We start from the raw sequence: 19,006 nt of genomic DNA, 5'->3' as shown, positions 1-19,006 counted from the left end.
AGCCCTGGTATTTCAGGGCAAGGTACTGCCTGTGAAGACATAAAAGCCACCAAATCCCAAAGCTTCCACCCATCCTGAGCTTATTCCCAAGGCAGCCTCTGCAGCTCAGAGCACAGCAGTGTCAGCTCTGTCCTGCCCAAGGGGCAGTTGTCTGGGAAGCTATTTCTCCAAATCAACAACTCTGGAAACAACACAAAGAATAAAATAACCTACTGAAATCCAAACATCCTCAAACCGTCACAGAAAACCCAGAGAACAGTGTTACACAAGCATGACTGTCCTTCAATACGTGGTTCTTAAAGCCTGCCATAATAACATGCAAAGAAAGGAGCATTGGGAAGTAGTGTATTTGGCTGAAATTTGTGTTTTGAGGCAGATCTTCACTCCTTTCAGCCCCTGCCTTCACACAGGGCACAAAAACTTGCAGGCAATGACAGCTGGGTGCTAGTGAGCAGGGAGGAATTTCCAGCTGCAGAAGTCCCCTCCTGCAAACAGATGCGTGTACCTGTCCCCCACCCCAATTACCTCAGCCATTTGCTGCTTCCTCTGTGCCTTGGTGGCCTCAGTGTAAGCGTTGTGGTCTGTCTCAATGATGATCAGGTTGTTGCTCTCTGGGTGAATGACAAATTTTCGGGGTGTGTACTGCAACGGGAATGCAACCTGGTTGAAGACTGCCCCCAGCTTCTCCAGTGCCAAAATCCTGGGGGACAAAGATGTGACACGTGTTGAACAAGGTCTGAAAGCAACTGTCCAAGAGAACAAAACGAGTTGAGCTTTATGTCTGTGCAACTGGCTAGCGCTGGAGACAAGCAGCACCTTTCTTGGGCCAGACAGCAACTAGCAAACAGCTCCAAAGAGCAGAGCAAAACTAGCATCCTCAATGGGAGCCTATGCTGTGGGACAGGTGTGCTCTGCAGTGCGAGGTCCTTGACTTGAGAGGTCTCACTGTCCCAGGGTGTGTTCTGAGTGGTGCTGAAGTAAGTCTATTCCGAGAGGAACAAAGAACCCACGGAAGAAGGAAAGTACACATTTGGGGAACACATCATCTGAATCTAAATGTGACACAGACTCTGACACGTAATCAAATGCTCCTCAGAGGCACTTTAGTTAAAACAGTATGAAAAATGCAATGCCAATTCTTTCTTCCTGTGACTTGCCAGCTGAAATGCCAGTTCTTCTGGCATTTGGTGACTAAAAACCGCAAGTCTCTCCAGAAAGAATGACTCCTTTAAAAGCAATGAATGCTGTAATATTTCAATGAGGACAGATATGAAAAAAGTGCCTGTTCAAGTGCATACAGCAGAGCTCCTGAATTTGTGGTCCATTATTTTATCTTTTTAATATCTAAGCTGAACTTTAAAAAGGCAACAAATACACCCCTGTCATGCCTCTGATTTCTTAATCACATGGCTTATTTTCTGCAAAGCAGCCAATTCAGATCACAAACCACAAGATTCTAATATACAATAGGTTCACATTTATTAAAAGCTTCCCTCTCTAAGGATCAGAGAATTTAAGGATAACTTGAATTACACTTGTTATTTTAAAAAGCTAGAAAATACAAATCAGAGAAGCACACCCTATTTCTTTTTGACGGCATAACTATCCTTGTATTCTATCTGTTTTCTGAAACCCATCCAAGTGTTTTTATCAAATCATTATCCATAATCATATAACATCAAAAAGACCTTAATTCTTAAGTTAAGTCACTTTAACTCTTTCCTTTTGAATGTCTAGTGAGAATTCATCACCCCTCCATCTGCCTAGCACCCCAGCCCAGAAGTATTTGTGTTCCCCCATCAGTTCTCACCTCAATGTGTTTGTGGAGATGGCTACAATGCCCTCCGGGCACTGCTCAGAAGCAAAACCAGATGCAAACTCCAGTGTCTCGTAGGACAGAGGAGTCAGGTGGAAGCGTGACTGATAGGAATAACTGAGCCAGGAACGGCTTGACATGGCCAGCACCTGGGAAACAGACAACACAGCAAATTTATCAGGTCTGGGGATGGAGGCAAGCTCACTCCTTGCAATATGAATGAATGTACAGTGCCGGACTCTTACCCACTAGAACAACTGAATTCTTGTGGGTAGACTCCACCCAGCTCAGAGCATACCGTCAGAGATACTGCTTGCTTGCAAGGGACAGTTTTATCTGTAAATTGCATACGGCACAAAGAGGAACTTCAAAGTACTATCAAGACAACGGATACTCAAACTGAGGCGCAATAAAAACTATTTTATCTGTAAAAGCCAAGATCAACAAATACTTTTTTTTTTTTAACAATAGCCTGTTCTAATGGGAACAGGTCACTTAAAATAAATATTTACTGCTTTGTCACTATCCAAATGCTATAACACTCTGATTCAGCATCTAAGTGAAATTTCCTTTAAAAAAAAAAAAAATTCAGTAACCTATTTTCAATCAATCAAGTTAAGGGAAACAAAGGAAGCAGAAGGACTTCTAAACTCTTCAGCTTTACGCATTTGGCTAAATCAACTTCAGTTCAACCTTACTTTCTGCCTGAGCAACAAAAGCTGGAATTACACTGAAACACTCACAGGGCACTCCAAGCCCATCACTGACTGGCCATAAGCAGTATGTTTTTTCTCTCCATATTGTAAGACAAGGAACCAAGACTGGTCTCAAAGTAGAAAAGCACTCAGCTATTCTATAGTATTCTCTGCTGGAGCTGCAAAGCACCTCACCTCCAAGTTACAGCTGGCAGACTGGCACGGGCAAGATGAAGACATTCACCCAGCGTACCATAACATTAAAGCAGAGCTCACATTCCCAAATCCAGCCCCCTATGCTGACCAGCAATATTTCTCAACTCTGAAGGTGTCATCCAAAAATGATTCAAGCAGGGGGTGGTTAATCTCCCCAGTGCTACATCAGAAGGGCTGGAAATGGCACTTCTGATGAAACACATCCTTCCCTCTATGCCAAATCCTGCAAATATTTTCCTTGAACCATGCATGGCAGCTGTCCAGCCCCTGGCTGAGCCATTCTCAACATGCACAGGAAACAACCATCAACTGCATCAAGCAGTCAAGGGGTAAGATTTCTGCATGGGGCTCTTCCTGTCCTTGTGCACCAAGGCAGGCAAGACGAGATTTTCCAGTGTCTTTAAGCCCAAGAATCTGCTCAGAGCTCTCCAGACATGCTGCAAACACAGCCTATGGGTCAGAAGAGTCCTAGTTCAAAGAAGGCAGGGAAGCACAACACATTACTTCCTAAGAAGTAAGGAGAATACCAACAAGAGCAAGGCTGTTTGTGAAAGAGCAAGCTGCAAGCCAGGCAGCTCCATAATGAAGTCATTCTACTTCCCACCCTTACCCAGAGCGTCCTGCTGTGCTGCAAGGATGCTTCCCCACCCTGCCCACCAATAAAGGAAAACCAGGATGCTGCATCTGGGGACTGGATCTGCACCCCTCTGAGAGCTCGCCTCACTTACCGCCTCTTGGCCTTGCATTCGGACTCGGAAGAGTTTCACAGGCCGTGAGCCAAGGTATCTGGTCCTGGTATCAGAAAGATCGCCAGTAACAGGATCCAGGACAGTTCGCAGCAGCACACCATTCTTGACATTAGCAAACCAAAGAGTTAGATCAAGATTACAGATAAGAAATAACTAGCTACAGCCATTATTCAGAACAGAGAGGCAATTTCTGAAGAATTAGGTGTTTGTTTTCCTAGCTTACGGTACAACTCTGTTCTACAACCACGCTGTATCTAAATTGGCTCTTAATATTAAAAAGCATAGCTCCTGCACAGCCCTCTAGGGCAGAAAGGAATTACTGTAAAACAAACAAACACACACCACCACCGCCCCCCACAACCAACCAACCAAAAAAGAGCCAAAAAACAGACCAAGAAGTTTGGTGCATCACATAAGCCATGAAACACCTGGAGGGCCGATTCCAGACCCTAATCCCTCTCGATACAAAGCATTTACCCAAAAACTCATGCTGCTTAAAAAGAGCTTGCATTCTGACATCAAACTTGAGGCATGTGAAAGAACCTAGACTGCTCTGATTATTTTTACCACATGTTGAATTGTCAAAACAACATTTTTTTGGTCAAAGATCAGAGAGTCAGTACTGGATGCAACAAAAAGCTGTGTAACAGCAGTTATTAAAGCAGAGCCTGTGGCTGTGGGTAGTTACTTCTTTGATACTCTGCCCTACAGGCAGTTTCTAAAGAACTGCCCAACATTTCACCCAGAAATTTTTTTTTAGAACATGCCCTCTTTCTGGAAGGGGAAAAGCACAATTTGTCCTACATGAAGTCTAGGACAACATGCTGTCTTTTGACTAGTCTTAAGTCTAGGAACATATGGGGAAACTTGCACCTATACTAAGTCACACGGTGAATTCCCCAGTCACAGTTGTTAAGCATGTTGTAACAAGGAAGGAACAGTCAGGCTTTGTGTTGCGCTGCATGATGACAAGGCTGTGGCAGCAATCCATCTTTCAAGCAAATGCTCACCAAGAAACACCTGTCAGAACCAGGCAGGCACCTCTCACCTGCAGTCCAATGTTCAGGTACAGAAAGCCAATGGAGCCCCTCTCCCCCAGCTCATCCTGCTTCTCTGTGCCACCCATCTCCACAATGCACAGGGACTCTGGCTGTGCAGGAAGGGCCTGCATACTCAGCGGCTGTAAGCAATCCTGTCAGAGACAGAAAAGAGGTACCACACCAGTTAGCAAGGCTTGGCATGGCAAGAGGAGATTCAAGCTCCATCTAAGGAGCTTAAAGATGCCCTTTTAAATCTCCATAAAGAAGTATTCAGCACAGAAAAAAGTCACAATAGACGCTGGCTCTGTGGATTTTGGCAAGCAGGAGTGGTTGCAGCCCTGGGGTTTGGAGAAGATAAACTGGATCCTTCCAAACTGTTCTAGCACAGTTTGCGGCTATTTAGCATGGAGAGATTTGAGCAAAGTTTATGTTACTTCAGTCATTCTTTGAACAGTCATCCTTTGAACACTCATCTGTTGCAGGCAGAGGAATGATAATGCTGGTTTGTTGCTGACCTGCTTGCAGAATGAGTCTGCTCATACCTATAGTACAGGCATAAACAGTGAGACAGGGGAAAGAAAAAAAAAAACCAAACAAAACAAAAAAAAGAAAACACTTTCATATCTCAGTAGCTGAACTTCCAGGTATGGGCAAGACTAGATAAAACAAGGGAATCTTACAGGTTAGGCAGGTTAGGATCAAGGACTGCGCTTCCTCCCAACCAGCAGAGAAAAGCCATGGAAGCTATTCATTCCTAGTCATCCACCTGAATACAAAAAGACAGCTTGGACAGACACAGCCCACCTCTGGGGTACCTTTCTGAACATTTCAAGCCAATGGAAGAGGCAGAAACAGAACAGCTACTCACCGAAGGGTCAAGGGAAATAATTCTGACAGTGTTGTCCACCAGCCCAACAGCAAGGAACCGGGAGCGCTGCTCCCCAGGAGGAACATTGGCCAGGCTCATGCAAACTACATCAGCCGACATCTCCTTTCTCTCTGTGTACTCATTCAGCTGTCCTGACTGAGACACAAAACCACAAGAGACTTATTAACTAGTCAACGCAGCAAACCATCACCAAACTGTCTCTCCACACCTTCCCCCCCGCCTTTTTTTTTTTTAAAAATGTGCTTTAGATTTTTTGTATTTTTTTTTAAACCATTTCTTTACAGCCTTATTTCAGCTACAATTGGAAGAACCAGAATAGCAATAGGATAGGTACACAATTTTCAGCCTCAGTTATGAACTTCAGAGACTTCAATTAGCCATTAAATCATCTCAGACAGACACAGTCCAGATATGCAAGGCTTTGATCTATCCGATCTAGAAGGATGCTTCACTACAGAATCCTTTTCTGCAGGTCTGATCAACCTCTGGCATGCCCCATACTCTACTTTGCTCTTCCAAACGCATTCACAACATTAACACACATACCGGGTCCATCTCAAAGTAAACCAGTTCTCCTCCAGTCAGTGCTATCACTACTTGTCTCTGGTTCACAGCACATTTTACAATGGTTTTCTTCCCCGGTGTCTTCCATTCATTTACTCTCTTATCTGCTCGGATGTGCCGGATCCCATCTGGATAAACCTGAAGGGAAAAAAAGATCACATCAATTCTGCATTTACCATCCCTTCACAACTCCCATCTCACTGGTGGTTCTGACACAGAAAAAGCCAAAGGCAAGCACTGCTCCTGGCAGTGGTGATCCATTAGCTATGCAACAGACTGAACTAGCATGAAGCCACTCGCCAGCTGGAAGCATTCCATCTTTGAACTGCAGCAAGGGACTACCGAGCATGCACTGAAGGAGATTAGGACGATCTTCAGCTGGTCCAGTTTCACTTAGCAGGATATAAAATGGGAAAGGCCAAGTGTCATTCTCTGCCAATCCACACCTTTAGACATGACATACGTTGCACTACTGTAGAAACCACGGCCAGGCAGCAAGCAGACATAAGCAAGAGAGTGACAGACATAAGCAGACATGTCAGAAGCAGCTTTCCATTACCTGTACCAAAGCATCATCACCAAGAAGAGAGCAGGACAAGGTGGGTGTAGTACCCAGGAATCCAGAGTCAGTCACTTCTTCTACAGTCTCTCCAATAGACAGCACCAGTGTGGCATTTACGAAGGACACAATGATATAGGCATCAAATTCATCTGGTTAAGGGAGACAGGGAAAAAAGGGTGCTGATTAAACAAATGCAAGGCTTCACAACAAAATTAGCAGTCTGACAGATGTCTAGCAGTTACTCTTCAGCAGAATTCCTGTGATAATTACATCTGCTGACAGTATTGTGTAAGTTCTCTAGGACACACTGTCCAAAAGCCAGCCACTGCTAGACTCCAAACAATGCAAGACTGAGCCAGGGATCCAAATGATGATACTCTGGATTCTGGCAAGCAAGACTCCTGCCTACTTTTTTCAAAGACAGCACAAGGTCTAGAAGACTTCAAGACACTTGCCCCACCTCACACGAGGGGCTGAATCCAGATTTAACACCCAATGAAGTCAAATGAAATACTCTACTCCAATAATGTGAACACATGGAACCCGTCTGCAGAAACTGCACCACGGACTCTGCAAACAGCAGAGGATGTCAGGGTTAGCCTGCTCTACCCTCATCCAGAAGCTCAACTAGCTTACATTCATATAGCCACCCGTACAGTCTCCTGGGATGACAAACAATTATGTTTTTAAGACAGAGTAAACACTGACCTTTACTTCTACTGGAATAAGTGACAGTATTGCAACTATTATCTCCAGTACTGGCTTCTTCCAAAGGGGACAGCTTGGGAGAGTCCAGTAGCTTGGACAAGAGCTATGCTAATCCAAATAGTCTTAAGAGCTCATTTAGAAATAGGGAAACTTTGTGGGAAACAAGTAGTAGGACCGGGTAAAGGGAATGCCGCCATTTATTGCTGTCCATTTTCGTTCTCCAGAAGCGATAGGCATTAAAGAGGTGGGGAGGAAAGCCTCATTAAAACAGAGTAACAAAAGCAACAGAAACAATTAAGTCTGTTGGGAAATGGAGCCAGGAGCCCCGGTGAAGTAAGATTGCCTCAGAGAAGCAATTCCACTTCTGCTGCTGTTGTCATGCAAGTGCTATTTCTTAAAAGGAAAAAATTCCCCATTTTAACCCAACTCAATCCAAAGCTCAGACTTATGCACCACAGCACAAGACTATTAAAGACGAGGGTGTAAGAGAGCTGTCACAGTTTTTGCCCTTGAGCAGACTTTCTCCATAATTTGCAAATGTGGAAGACATGGAGAAATGGCTAATGACTCTCTAAGTAGAGAAAGAAAATAGAGAACTCTCACTGGGATGAATACAGGATACCAGCAAATACTATGCAGCAGCTTAAAGAAACTGAACTGGGTTAACTGAAACAAATACTTCAGGAACTGATCCTTTTCTTATCCACCCTGTTTAGAGGGAGACGTTGCCAAACCTGCTGTGTCACGTTTCTAACAAAGTTCTTACATAGAGCTGAAAATATGCAAGTGAAAAAAACCATCATTTTTCCCTCCAACATCTGGTATACAGACCACAGCTCTGATCAAACTGAAGAGCTTTGTATAATTAAAGCAATTCCAACAGTGGTCTGTGGCATAAACTCCGTTACTACTCTATTAAGTGGTCACAGCCTATAACCTCCAACAAGCTCCTGAACCCCACGAACAGGAGCAGGTCCACTTGGGAAATGAGAAAACTGAACCTGCACACAGAAACTGATTAGTAATGCCAACTAGTTTAACACTTGGCTTAACAGAATTTTTTCTCTAATGTTAACAGCAGATGTAAGAGTTCAGCAAGATGTACACCATTACATACTGGTTATTTTCTACGCTAAATAGAAGCTTCTCCTACAAACTTACATGAATTTTTCAACACCAGAAGTCTACAAGAATTCCTCGATCTCTTTAAACAGAGATTCTAGCAGTTCACAGGCTAAGCATTTAATTCATAAATATCCTGTAGACAGGATGTTCTAAAAATTCCATTTCAAAGACCATCGTTGCTTTCCAAACTTCTTGAGAGCTGCTGCCTTCCTCCCTGGGGGCTGTCATTCTCATGATAAACCACCATGTCCCAGCTGGAGACTTAACCATGTGATTTGGAGCAGGACAAAGAACTCCCATTTGAAAGCAAAACAGATTCCCTTAGTCCTATTCTAAATGAAAACTCATTCCTACCTCTTAATAGTTTTTTAGCTCTTTCTTTTCACCGGCTTACAGTTATATTAGAGTGTGCCTTTAAGTCTGTGTCAGTAATAGTGACAAGTGCATTTTTGCTTGAAGTCCAGTAGTGTTGCTTAATGACTCTCTGCTGGAGCTTTTGAAATAAAGGGTTTGATTTACCAGAATTAAGTCAGTGAATAAGATGCATTCATCTAGATTCAAACAATACAATTCTGGTTTAGAAAATATAGCAGCCTAGTTAAAATTAAAAGGACTAAATCCCTGGGGCACACTGAGAAGTATTCTCAGTTCGAAAAAGAAAAGATCTACAGATTTTTCATATGAAAAGATATCTACTTAGCTCTGCACAACTCCAAGCATAACATCAGTCTGCTCAGAGTTTTGAACAGATAGACATTATTTTTTACACAGACACAAGACTTCAGAGATGCCTGTTACTGTTCTAACTGCTCCAGTTAGCTCCTTTCAGTGAGTAACAGAGACATTTTAATGACTCTGAAGAACCACGGCTGGACTCATTCTCCTATGCATTCATTACAAGTTTTCTGCAGCCTCATGCACACATCATGACCAGTTATGAAAACATCACATTTCAGACCATGAATTCTACACTACTGTCCTTTTTGTTACATGTCATGGATTCAGCCTGAGTTAGTTCGTGAGAATTCCATTCCTATACGCCAGCCCAGGCGTGATACAGTTTTTTCATGCTCTGCAGCATCTGAATTTGCACCAATACAAATGCAGTCACCACTGTCTCAGAGTTCAGTGAACAAACAGATGAGCAGTGACAAAGTTCAGGATTATTCTCACTTAAAAGACACTGACAGAATGACAGCACATTTTCCTGGGCTTCTGTTTACTACTGCATGGAGACTCCACAGCTGTGACTCACTGCACATTGCTTTTCATGCAAAAGTGCCAGGTAGGGAATGCAGACTGTAGCTCTCAGCTCACATCTATCTCCACAGCAAAGCACACAGCCACCTAGCTCCCCAGACCCTGATATTCAACTGCAAGAGAGGGTTTGGTCCAAATCCCATCCAATTCTGTCTAATGGGCAGATGCATCCCATAACCACAGGGCATTCCCATGCCAGCAATACCTACACGTGCTTCAAGCACACTTGACTATTTTCTCTTGGAGGTCTGTACAAAGCAGCTGGGAACCAATCCTCAGTCTAGAAAGGAGCTGAAAACACCCCAGAAACGCACACCTCTGATTTTGGCAAGAACTGACCATTCTGCAGAGATATGGTCGATTATTTTGTTCCCCGAAGACTGTAAGATGGAATGGGAGTTGCTTTCTACTCCTCAGCTATGGAACTACAAAGGCAACAATCTCCAGCTACACAACAGCTTCTAGAATTTGTTTACTGAAAAGCTTAGCATAAAAGTAGCATGATTTGGGGATTCTCTGTGGTTAACCTGTGGGACAGTACAGTAGCCCCTAGCAGTAGGTACACACCTGTGGTGATCAGCACCTCCACCACCAGCCACCTGTGGAAGAAAAAAAAAGGCTTGGTATTGGTAGTGTGTATCACCACGTACCAGCCAAGGTTAGTATTTGCTTTGAAGGCTGCAAACCTGTAGTGTCTTACAGAGGCCTTGCAGCACGCGCACACTGTGGCATCAAGGCAGAGCCAGGCAGCCCGACACCACAAACTGAACACTCGAAAACCAGCACTTGGGCAGTTTCAAGATTAGATACATGTTTGAAAAGGTTCTGCAGTCTTTCTGATTAAAACCCACTAAAACCGTTTCTGAATTGAGGGAGTTGTAACATGGGGATCGTTTCACGTAACTTTTAACCGTATTCAAAAAGTAGCATGGTTCACAACAGCTACAAATTCCAGCCTTTCTGAAATCATGGAGGAGATCTTCATGCTGGAACCTGGAGAATTTGGAAGGAGGAAAAAAAGAGGAGGCATCGAGACTGGTCTGTTTCATGTAGGTTAGCAATGGTCCTCCATCTCCTGAATAGTCAAAGTCATCCTCTGGAACCCCAAGAGAAAAGGTTTTAAAACTGTAAGGTGATGTCAGAAGCCTTCATCTCTCAGAGGGAGCAAATGTTACCAACTCCTCTTCCAGAAGGCAGGAGCAAAGGTTTGTCTCTAACAAACTGGAATGCCTTTTAAGAAAAGCAAATATTTTTGGTATGAACTGTGGAAATACTTTCCTTCTGACCCTTTTTGTTTCTAGGGAACATGAAGGCACTTTGTGCTCAAAGCTCCTTCCATGCTGCTTAGGCAGTACATGAGTCTCAGAACACGAGTACAGGAATTGATGGCAGGTCTCGGATGGCAAGGTAAATCCCACAGCAATGTTTGAAATTCCCACAGGGTTACTGGCTCCCTGGAAGACACACTACTCTGTGATTCCTTAAAAACAAGATACCATGTCACCACAGCAGGCTAAGGTCTCCACTGCAACAATCTGGCATTTCTATATCCAGTGCATAAACCTACAGCAAGCCTTTCCAAGATTTATACGAAGCACTGCCTTGGCAATAATCACCGAGACCATCAGCACCCAGAATAGTGTCATTTCAGGCTTTTTGGGTGTTTCTGAGGAACTCTGTTCTTGCCCTCAAGAGAAAGGCAGGACAAGGGATTACATTTCCTCTTGTACTTTAGTATGGCAAACCCGTTATTTCAAATCAGGAAAAAAAAAACCAAACCAAACCCACAGTCCTGTATATTCTGCCAATTTCAAATCTTGACCTTCCTGGAATCAGCAGCATTCTATACACTGCTGAGTGTTTGAATAGGGAGCGTGTCCTAGCCCAAATAGACTGTTTTCTTTGCAGATATGCATAGCGGGAAGTAATAAAATACAGACACTGTTGCCAATTTATCTTCTTTGTTCCATAATTTGTATCCCACTCTCTCACAAAGAGCTGATTACTGTAGTTGTCAACACGCACATAAAGAATAGCGAGTATGCTCCAACAAAAAGCATAATCATTGCCTGCTGATGTCAGAGCAAGAACTTATGGGAAGTGGGAAAGGATGAGAAGTTCAGCAGCTTCAGGCTGCAAACACACAGCTGATGCAGCATATTGGGTGATGGATGCAGCTGCAGGCAGGTGCTTCTTTGTCAAAGGGAAGCGTGACAATTCTAGGGAACCAGAGGGTGTACAAACAGGTGGCTGCTGATCCAAAATGTAACTTTTGGGGATGGCATACAACCATAATGCAGCACCTCTCCTATCTCCTTGGACACAAAACCAAAAAAACCCAACAAACAAAACACATCAAAAAACATTATCACCTCCCTGTGCTTTAGGAAAATACTGCATACCTTCAACGTGTCTCCTCACAGTCCATACAGCATTGGGGTTACCAGGCAGCTCTGAGACGGCCATTTCAGATACCTAAGAGTAAACAGGAAGAAGGTTCTTTTGCAAACAGATGTTTAGACTTACTACAGTAAGTCACCAAACCACCAGCAGTTTTTAGGCTTTCCCACAACTGGGCAGGAAAGCTAATAATTCCCAATTCTGATGCTCTCTCCCCCATGCCAGATGTGCTACAGGGTAGAATACATTCAGCAATGATACAGCAACATTAGAGCTCTGGATGATCAGCTTTAAAACAAGGTCACCTGCCCCAGCAAAGAGATCACTAGCAGCAGCTGGCAGAGACAATGGGAATGTTCCAGCTCAATACACTCAAGTATTAGAAGGGACAAAATGCAGGTGGTCAAGAGTCAAATGAACAAAAAGCCTTTAAAACTGTCAGAGTAAAGAATACAATCCTTCTATTTCCAAGAAGCAAGCCTAGAGAAAGTCGCTCTCCAGGCTACAGCAAAAGGAGAATCCCTTTATTTCAGCACCCTTATTTCAAGGATTTTCTCCCACTGTCCTCACCTCTCAAGCTGTTCTTCTAAAGTGCTGGAAGTCTTACCTCAAGTCCATGTCTTAGAACCCTCAGAGATGACCGGGGCCCCCGACCACAAGCCACATACAACTGGGGTGTGTCTTCATTGGCCAAATCTGCTATCTACATGGAGAGATAGTGTCAAACACTACCCACAGGAAGAGAAAATTAAACTAAACTATATATGACACACTACTGCTTTACGAATGGTTTTTTTTCAGACACTGAAAACAGTGAAGATGCCATAGGGTGTACCATCTACTGCCCAGAAATAATGTCAAGTTTTAACCAAACTCTCTGCAGAGCAGAGAGCTGGTCTGATGGTCAGAGGAGCAGTACAGGTCTGCTGGCTGACACCCTGTGTCCACATATCTATTTATCACCACAGGAATCAAAGGCTGCCAGGCCAGGTACCAGGCTTAGGCAGCTGTCTGAGAATTTAGCAGACTTGCTCTTCTATCAGCATTTAGTATAGAGCAGTATTTCTGGAAACCTAGGATAATGTAGCTTTGGTGGCTCCGCTTACACACAAATACTCCGCAGAAAAGCGAAGAAAAAAAATCATGCATCTATGATCAATTCCTCTGTAAATGAGAAACACTTACTTATGTGGTGAATGAGAGCTTGCTGATGGCAACGTACCTGACAACACAGAATAGGAGACAAACTGTCCAGCTCATCCACCAGCACCAGGTTCTTGAGAGGTCGTGGCTGAAAAAAGAACGTATCTCCTTCCTCAAGAGGCATGGCAGAAGAGAACTCTGGCTCCTCATCATCATCACCCAGGTGAGCTATCTGGTACAGGTAACTTGAGACAGAAAGCAAGAGCAACAGCTTTCAGTGCAAATCTCATGTAGCCCTCTCTAAGAAAGGCTTAGCCAAACATTCACTAGGCAGCAGGGAGGACAGAAATCCTTCCCTACATTGTACAGCTATTAAAATTTAGCCTTAGGGATTGTCTTCTTGGTGACAAGATGTTTAAAGGAAATCAGAAGCCTGCAAAAAAACCCAAACAAAAACCACAGAAACAAAAAAACCCACCACAACCTCCCCCCTCCAAACCTTCTCATTCGTAGCTGTCACTGGCAAGGCATCCCAGAGTTTCAGTGTTTTCTCTGTTTACCCTTGAGCCTTTCAGATATTTCTTGTGTTAGAGCCCAAGCACCAACTGACAGCTGAGGCCAAGAGCAAGGCCAATGGCTAAGACTGCAGCTCCACAGTTATCTATTTTATTGGAATACTCTCACCTTGCTATTTTTAACCGCATTCCCTATTCCATTTTATGAGCCTAAATATCACAACAATCAAGTTAAACTTCAGAGGAAAAAAATAAAACCAGAAAGATAGACTGATTTCTTCCTGGTTTTAATACAGCTCAAATGAATATGGCTTCCTCAAGAGCTTAGTTTATACAACTGAGTTCAGATTCACTCTAGTAAACTGGCTGGAGCTCCCCCAGGTGGCTGACTGCAGATGTAGTCAGAAAAAAGTATTAACCTCCATTCCTGTGAATCCCTTAGACACTCTTTAGCCATCTTCAAAGGTGTGCAAAGTCTTCTTTGAGACTTTAGAATATTCTAGAACCCCAAACATGAATTGGGAAAGCCCTCAAGTATACATCTATTATGGAAAGGACCACAGTTGCTCATAACAAACCTTATCTACTTCTGAGTGGCCCATAACACACAAAAGTTCAATGAAAACTGATCAAACTAATTAAAGATAATTCGTCCGGATACATGATAGACCCTTTATGAACTGCAAGTGCTTAATTCTTCCAAAACCTACTGCAACAGCATGTAATTTTTTGTTCTCTGCACTATAATATCTAATCTGGGTTCAAACAAGAATAGAATTCCCCCACTCAGTCATAGCCTAAACCAACTGTTCTGCTCAAGCCATGTGAACAAAGCATTAATTTACCCATTAAAACAGAGGTTTTGTCTTTGTATGTTCCGTAAGTTCAAGGGTCAGTTCGCAGTCCTGAACAGAAACAGTCTGTTTCAGGGGAAAAATGCTGACCTAAAATTGTTTACTCACTGGTTTCCAAATTCAGATGCCACAAAGAGAAACCCTGTTTTCAGCACGCACATGGCAGCGGCGACAGGAACAGTGTCAAAGTACTTCAGTCGAATCTCTGTTACCTGAAAGCAGAGGAAGATGTGACTGTGCTAGCAAAGTACTAGAACTGTACGTGTGTGATTTAATAAAAAAAAGCTGCCTAGCTATCCTCTCCAAAGAAAGGGAGCAAGCGAGTGGGCCAGGCTTAACCACATCAGTAGTTTGGGGCAGCAGGTTATAGATCACAACAGACTATTTTGAACACACAAGTCGGGCTGCCTGTTTTATTCCAAGACCTTCTGGCTTTAGTAACACTGAGTCAGTTTGGAAAAAAACAGCTGCAAAAGTAGCAAGCTGTTTAAAAGAAGAAATTTGCTTCACTGAACACCAGCCATTCCCCAACACGTGAAAAATTAACTGTCCTGAGCAAATTTCGACATTTGATATGGTCGCAATAGCTGCTGGTGAAAACTTCCAAGAACAATCTTAAGACACTTGAAGAGGCTACACAATCATCCCTTGTACTAAATTTGACATGTGTAGATGAAAGAGAAACTGACATTCAACATTTACTCAAAAAACCCCACTGATTCTCTGCAGCAGATATCTTTTTATTGCAAAATACTAGGACAAGAAGCAGCAAGCCACTTCAAGCTCATTATTTCAACTCATGGATCAGCTGTACCAAGCTGTCTACATCAATTTGCAGAAAGATTGATTATAGCGTGTAAATATTCAATTAAGAGATGAAATAGAGAGCACCTACTGTGATCAAGAGAAACTAAATTCCCCAGAATTAGTTTCTGGCATACCCTCTAGCAGGTTCATCCACCACACTTTACATCTTTTGAAGAAAGGACCGCCTGCAGAACATCTAAAATATGCCCAAGTGACTCTGCAGAATAATTGCAGGATCTTGCAAACATTGTGCTGTGTCTCTATATGAGTAAACAGCAGTTACAACTGTGGGTATAACTGTACTACAAGTCACATAGAACACAGGCCATTACACAGCTAAAACCACAATATCAAATACTTATCACTTTAGAGAATCAAAATAATTGACTAAGGACTCTTCTCAATGAATGCTTCTGTTGTTCTTCATGTGATGCTTACCATGTCTTCATCTGTCTCCAGTGTAATCTTGAAGATGTCTCCCTGCTCTGTCTGGGCCAGGAAGAAGAACATGGACTTGGTCTTATGTGTAGCAGAGCAGACAAAAATCATACCTCTCTCTGGGTCATCCAAGTCATTCTGTCAAGAAAGAAAGTGGAGGTCATTGGTGGAATTACCCGGCAAGCGTGGATGTGATTTCACTGACTGAAGTATTTCCATTTCACAGGTGTCTTAACAGCTGACAGTATGCGAGGAAGCTTTTAACACAAAGCACATTCCCTCCATTACACCCGTAGTTACCCTTGGTACATCTCTGCCCCAGAAGGAAATACATTTCTAACACACTGTGCCTAAGCATCACCCCTCTTAGCTTTTTTGCCCTCCTCCCCAGACAACTGTCTCACATATCAAAGCCAAACACAGAGGAAAGGGCTGCAATCCACACACAACTGTTTTTGAGCACCTGAACCTTGGCAGGTGTTCAAAGCCCTGTCAAAGCACACAACAATTTGCAATACCAAAGGAGGAGGAAGCAGCCTTAGATGCTACAGAGCAGCTGTCAAATTCACCTGCATACACGATGGCAACCATGACTCACCATCTCAAGTAATCCTACCTTACACCAACAGCACTGCTGCCGTGGTGCCTGATCAGAGTCTATGGAGTATCTCCAGCATAATTCTCAGAGAAGAGACATGAACCAAGCTCATCACTTCAGGCTATGCCCACCTCCATCTTCCCTTGCAGGTAACATGCAGCCAGTAAGGTAGATTATAGGCCAACACACTTTTAACTCCTTTATTCTTAATTTAAAATCTCCCTGATGCCTTTATCCATGAAAGGCAAATACTAAGCATTCATTTAGCACTGACAAAGACAACCTTAAAAAAAAAGGGTAGGAATCTCAAAATTCTCACCCGTCTCCTGGGGATTGGGCATCTGATATCAGGCTGGTCACCAAAGTTTTTATAAGTAATATAGTTTTCAGAACAGATCAGCACCCCACTGGGTCCATCGGAACCACCAGGAACTGAAACACAAAAAATATTATGAAAAAAGCCCTTACCAGAGATCTGACTTACTGCCTGCAGAACATTTCTTCTGGTTTTCTTTAAAGCAACATAGTTTCCAGTGTTCTTTATCACCCTACATAAACAAATCTACTCTTATTGAAGAGGAAGACAAAAGACCCGAGTACAGCTGCCTGTGCCAGCATGAGAACAGGGCAGATGGAACTAGGGGACCAGGAAGGAGAAAAAGGAAGGATGCAGCTCCAGACAAATTGCTTATGTTTTAGCCGTCCTGGCTTGTTCTTGTCTAGAAAGCCACGACACCCAAAATACTACATTAGCAACTTGTCAGTTAAACACAACCCTTGGGTTACTGGCATGTACGCTTGCTGTCAAAAAAATGTCAGAAAACCATCTGGTAGATACCTTTAATTTTTAAAGTATGTTTTTTAAAATGCTTCTATTGAGATCCCAGTGTAACAAAAGATCATCAAAATAGTAGTAGCAGTCAGATCCAGCCCAATATTTGGTGTCTGATGGCTGCCTATGGAAGATGCAACAACAGCGCAAGCACACAAAGATGCTCTCCTAGCTTAGCTTCCTTTGTGCTTGGAGAGGAATCTGCAGCAGTTCAGCGGTTTCCCAGGTCAAAGGTGTTAGGCTGGCTTTGCACCCGATCCCTGTAAGTGGGCTTTTAGTCCATGGATTCATCTACTGCCTTTTGAATGCATATTAGCTGATAGAATCCCATGCAACAGAGTACAACAGCACCTATGCATTACCTAAAAATACATGCTTTTGCATCTGCTACCAGCTTATTTCAGTTAATATCTCTTAGCTTTGGAATCCAGAGAATATCCAGAATACACCTAAAGGAAGAGATGAGGAGCACTTTCAAACTGCAGCTGTATCTATGAATTCTTGCACATTTCCATGTGTGAACCACACTCATTACCTGACTCCAAGATCAATTAATTTATACTAATGGCTCAGACTACCATCAAAACAATTAAGATGTAAAGCGTATTGATTCTGTTTCCCTGGGGAATGGGAACCAAGTAGATGCATAGGAAAATGACTTAGTGGCCAGGTGGCAAGTACCTGTTATAAGGAAGTTGCCATGCTCTTCCAAGGGCTCACTGTATTTCCTAACAACGTGGTTCAAACCCAAGTCCAGTTCATAAAATGTCAATGTCTGTTGTGTGTTGGCTGCTGCTTCTCCCGTTGGATCATTGTCTGCTTCCTAAAACACAACACATGAAGGTGTCTTTCAAGAAAGGCATTAAAGGAAGAGCAAAGCTGACGTATGGGGAAACAGTTTTGAGTAACATTAGAATGAAGTCCAAAAGACGACTTGCTGGAAGATGCACAAGAAAAGCTTGACAGGAAGAAAATACGCACATTTGTAGTTGAACACCAAGAATTTAAGAAGAATCACCAAGACGGAAGAGACTTGCCTATTCTGACTGAAGGCAAAACAAAAAGCAAGTAAGCTCGCAACAAATGAAAATCGTCTCAGTCAGCAAAAGCAGCCAGCATTCCCCACCTCCACAGACAAATTAAGAACAGAAGAGGAACAACAAAGCTCAAAAGACAGCAAAGGGAGATCAAGTTCTTCTCACCTCATAATCCATTTCCAGACAAGCAAACATCGGGTTTTCAAATCCCACATCAACTCCTACCACATGGTAGACCAAGGTATTGGCCTTGTGGGCTTCCAGTGGGGAGGAAATGGTGAGACGAGCAGCAGCGTCTCTGTTCAAGATATACACCAGCTTCTGCTTTTCAATAGCACCTGCAAGGAAAGGACAACAGCACCTGAAGCACATTACCCGGTGATCAAGTCTGATCATCCCTGCATTCCAAGATCAGTATAAAACTCTGCAAGAGAACATCAGTGTTACTACTGCTGCTGAAGTTCACCGTTGGTATTTATCTCTGTGCCCCCAATTAACTTCAAATGTCTCATTTTTAATGTCAGGCCACAAGCGCATATGACAACTCCAGCACTTCAAAGCCAAAGACCGACCCTTCGGGCTACGGCCATCTAGCCCAATGTTCAATCTACAATGGCTACAGGCAGATCTACTCACTCATTCCATCACACAAGAGATGACAGACTCCAGGGAAGCAAAAACAAATCAAAAAAAGCAGCCAGATGTTCCACCATTTAAAGCCATTTGGCAAGAAGACCTTTCCTTAGAAATATTTTAAC

The 19,006-nt window shown here is 43.1% G+C and overlaps 1 protein-coding gene and 1 non-coding gene across 3 annotated transcripts in view; both read right to left on the bottom strand.

Moving 5' to 3' along the window:
- SF3B3 (splicing factor 3b subunit 3) overlaps positions 1–19,006 on the bottom strand; it is a 30,254-nt gene that overhangs the window by 8,664 nt on the left and 2,584 nt on the right. For both annotated transcript variants that reach the window (XM_052797403.1, XM_052797402.1), the window contains exons 4-18: positions 18,414–18,586; positions 17,893–18,034; positions 16,699–16,811; positions 15,782–15,919; positions 14,645–14,748; positions 13,247–13,412; positions 12,632–12,727; positions 12,027–12,099; positions 6,529–6,680; positions 5,952–6,107; positions 5,385–5,540; positions 4,525–4,668; positions 3,456–3,578; positions 1,811–1,965; positions 526–700 (exon numbers count right to left, since the gene is read on the bottom strand). In XM_052797403.1, the coding sequence (XP_052653363.1) occupies positions 526–700; positions 1,811–1,965; positions 3,456–3,578; positions 4,525–4,668; positions 5,385–5,540; positions 5,952–6,107; positions 6,529–6,680; positions 12,027–12,099; positions 12,632–12,727; positions 13,247–13,412; positions 14,645–14,748; positions 15,782–15,919; positions 16,699–16,811; positions 17,893–18,034; positions 18,414–18,586 (2,066 nt within the window). The remainder of the gene's footprint in view (positions 1–525; positions 701–1,810; positions 1,966–3,455; positions 3,579–4,524; positions 4,669–5,384; positions 5,541–5,951; positions 6,108–6,528; positions 6,681–12,026; positions 12,100–12,631; positions 12,728–13,246; positions 13,413–14,644; positions 14,749–15,781; positions 15,920–16,698; positions 16,812–17,892; positions 18,035–18,413; positions 18,587–19,006) is intronic.
- Positions 16,424–16,503, bottom strand: LOC128146675 (small nucleolar RNA SNORD111). Its single transcript, XR_008236818.1, has one exon. It is a non-coding gene; the product is annotated as a small nucleolar RNA SNORD111 (small nucleolar RNA).

The sequence above is a fragment of the Harpia harpyja genome, chromosome 9 (genome assembly GCF_026419915.1).
Source record: "Harpia harpyja isolate bHarHar1 chromosome 9, bHarHar1 primary haplotype, whole genome shotgun sequence".
Taxonomy (NCBI): Eukaryota; Metazoa; Chordata; class Aves; order Accipitriformes; family Accipitridae; genus Harpia; species Harpia harpyja.
This window is presented reverse-complemented; position numbering and strand designations above follow the sequence as displayed.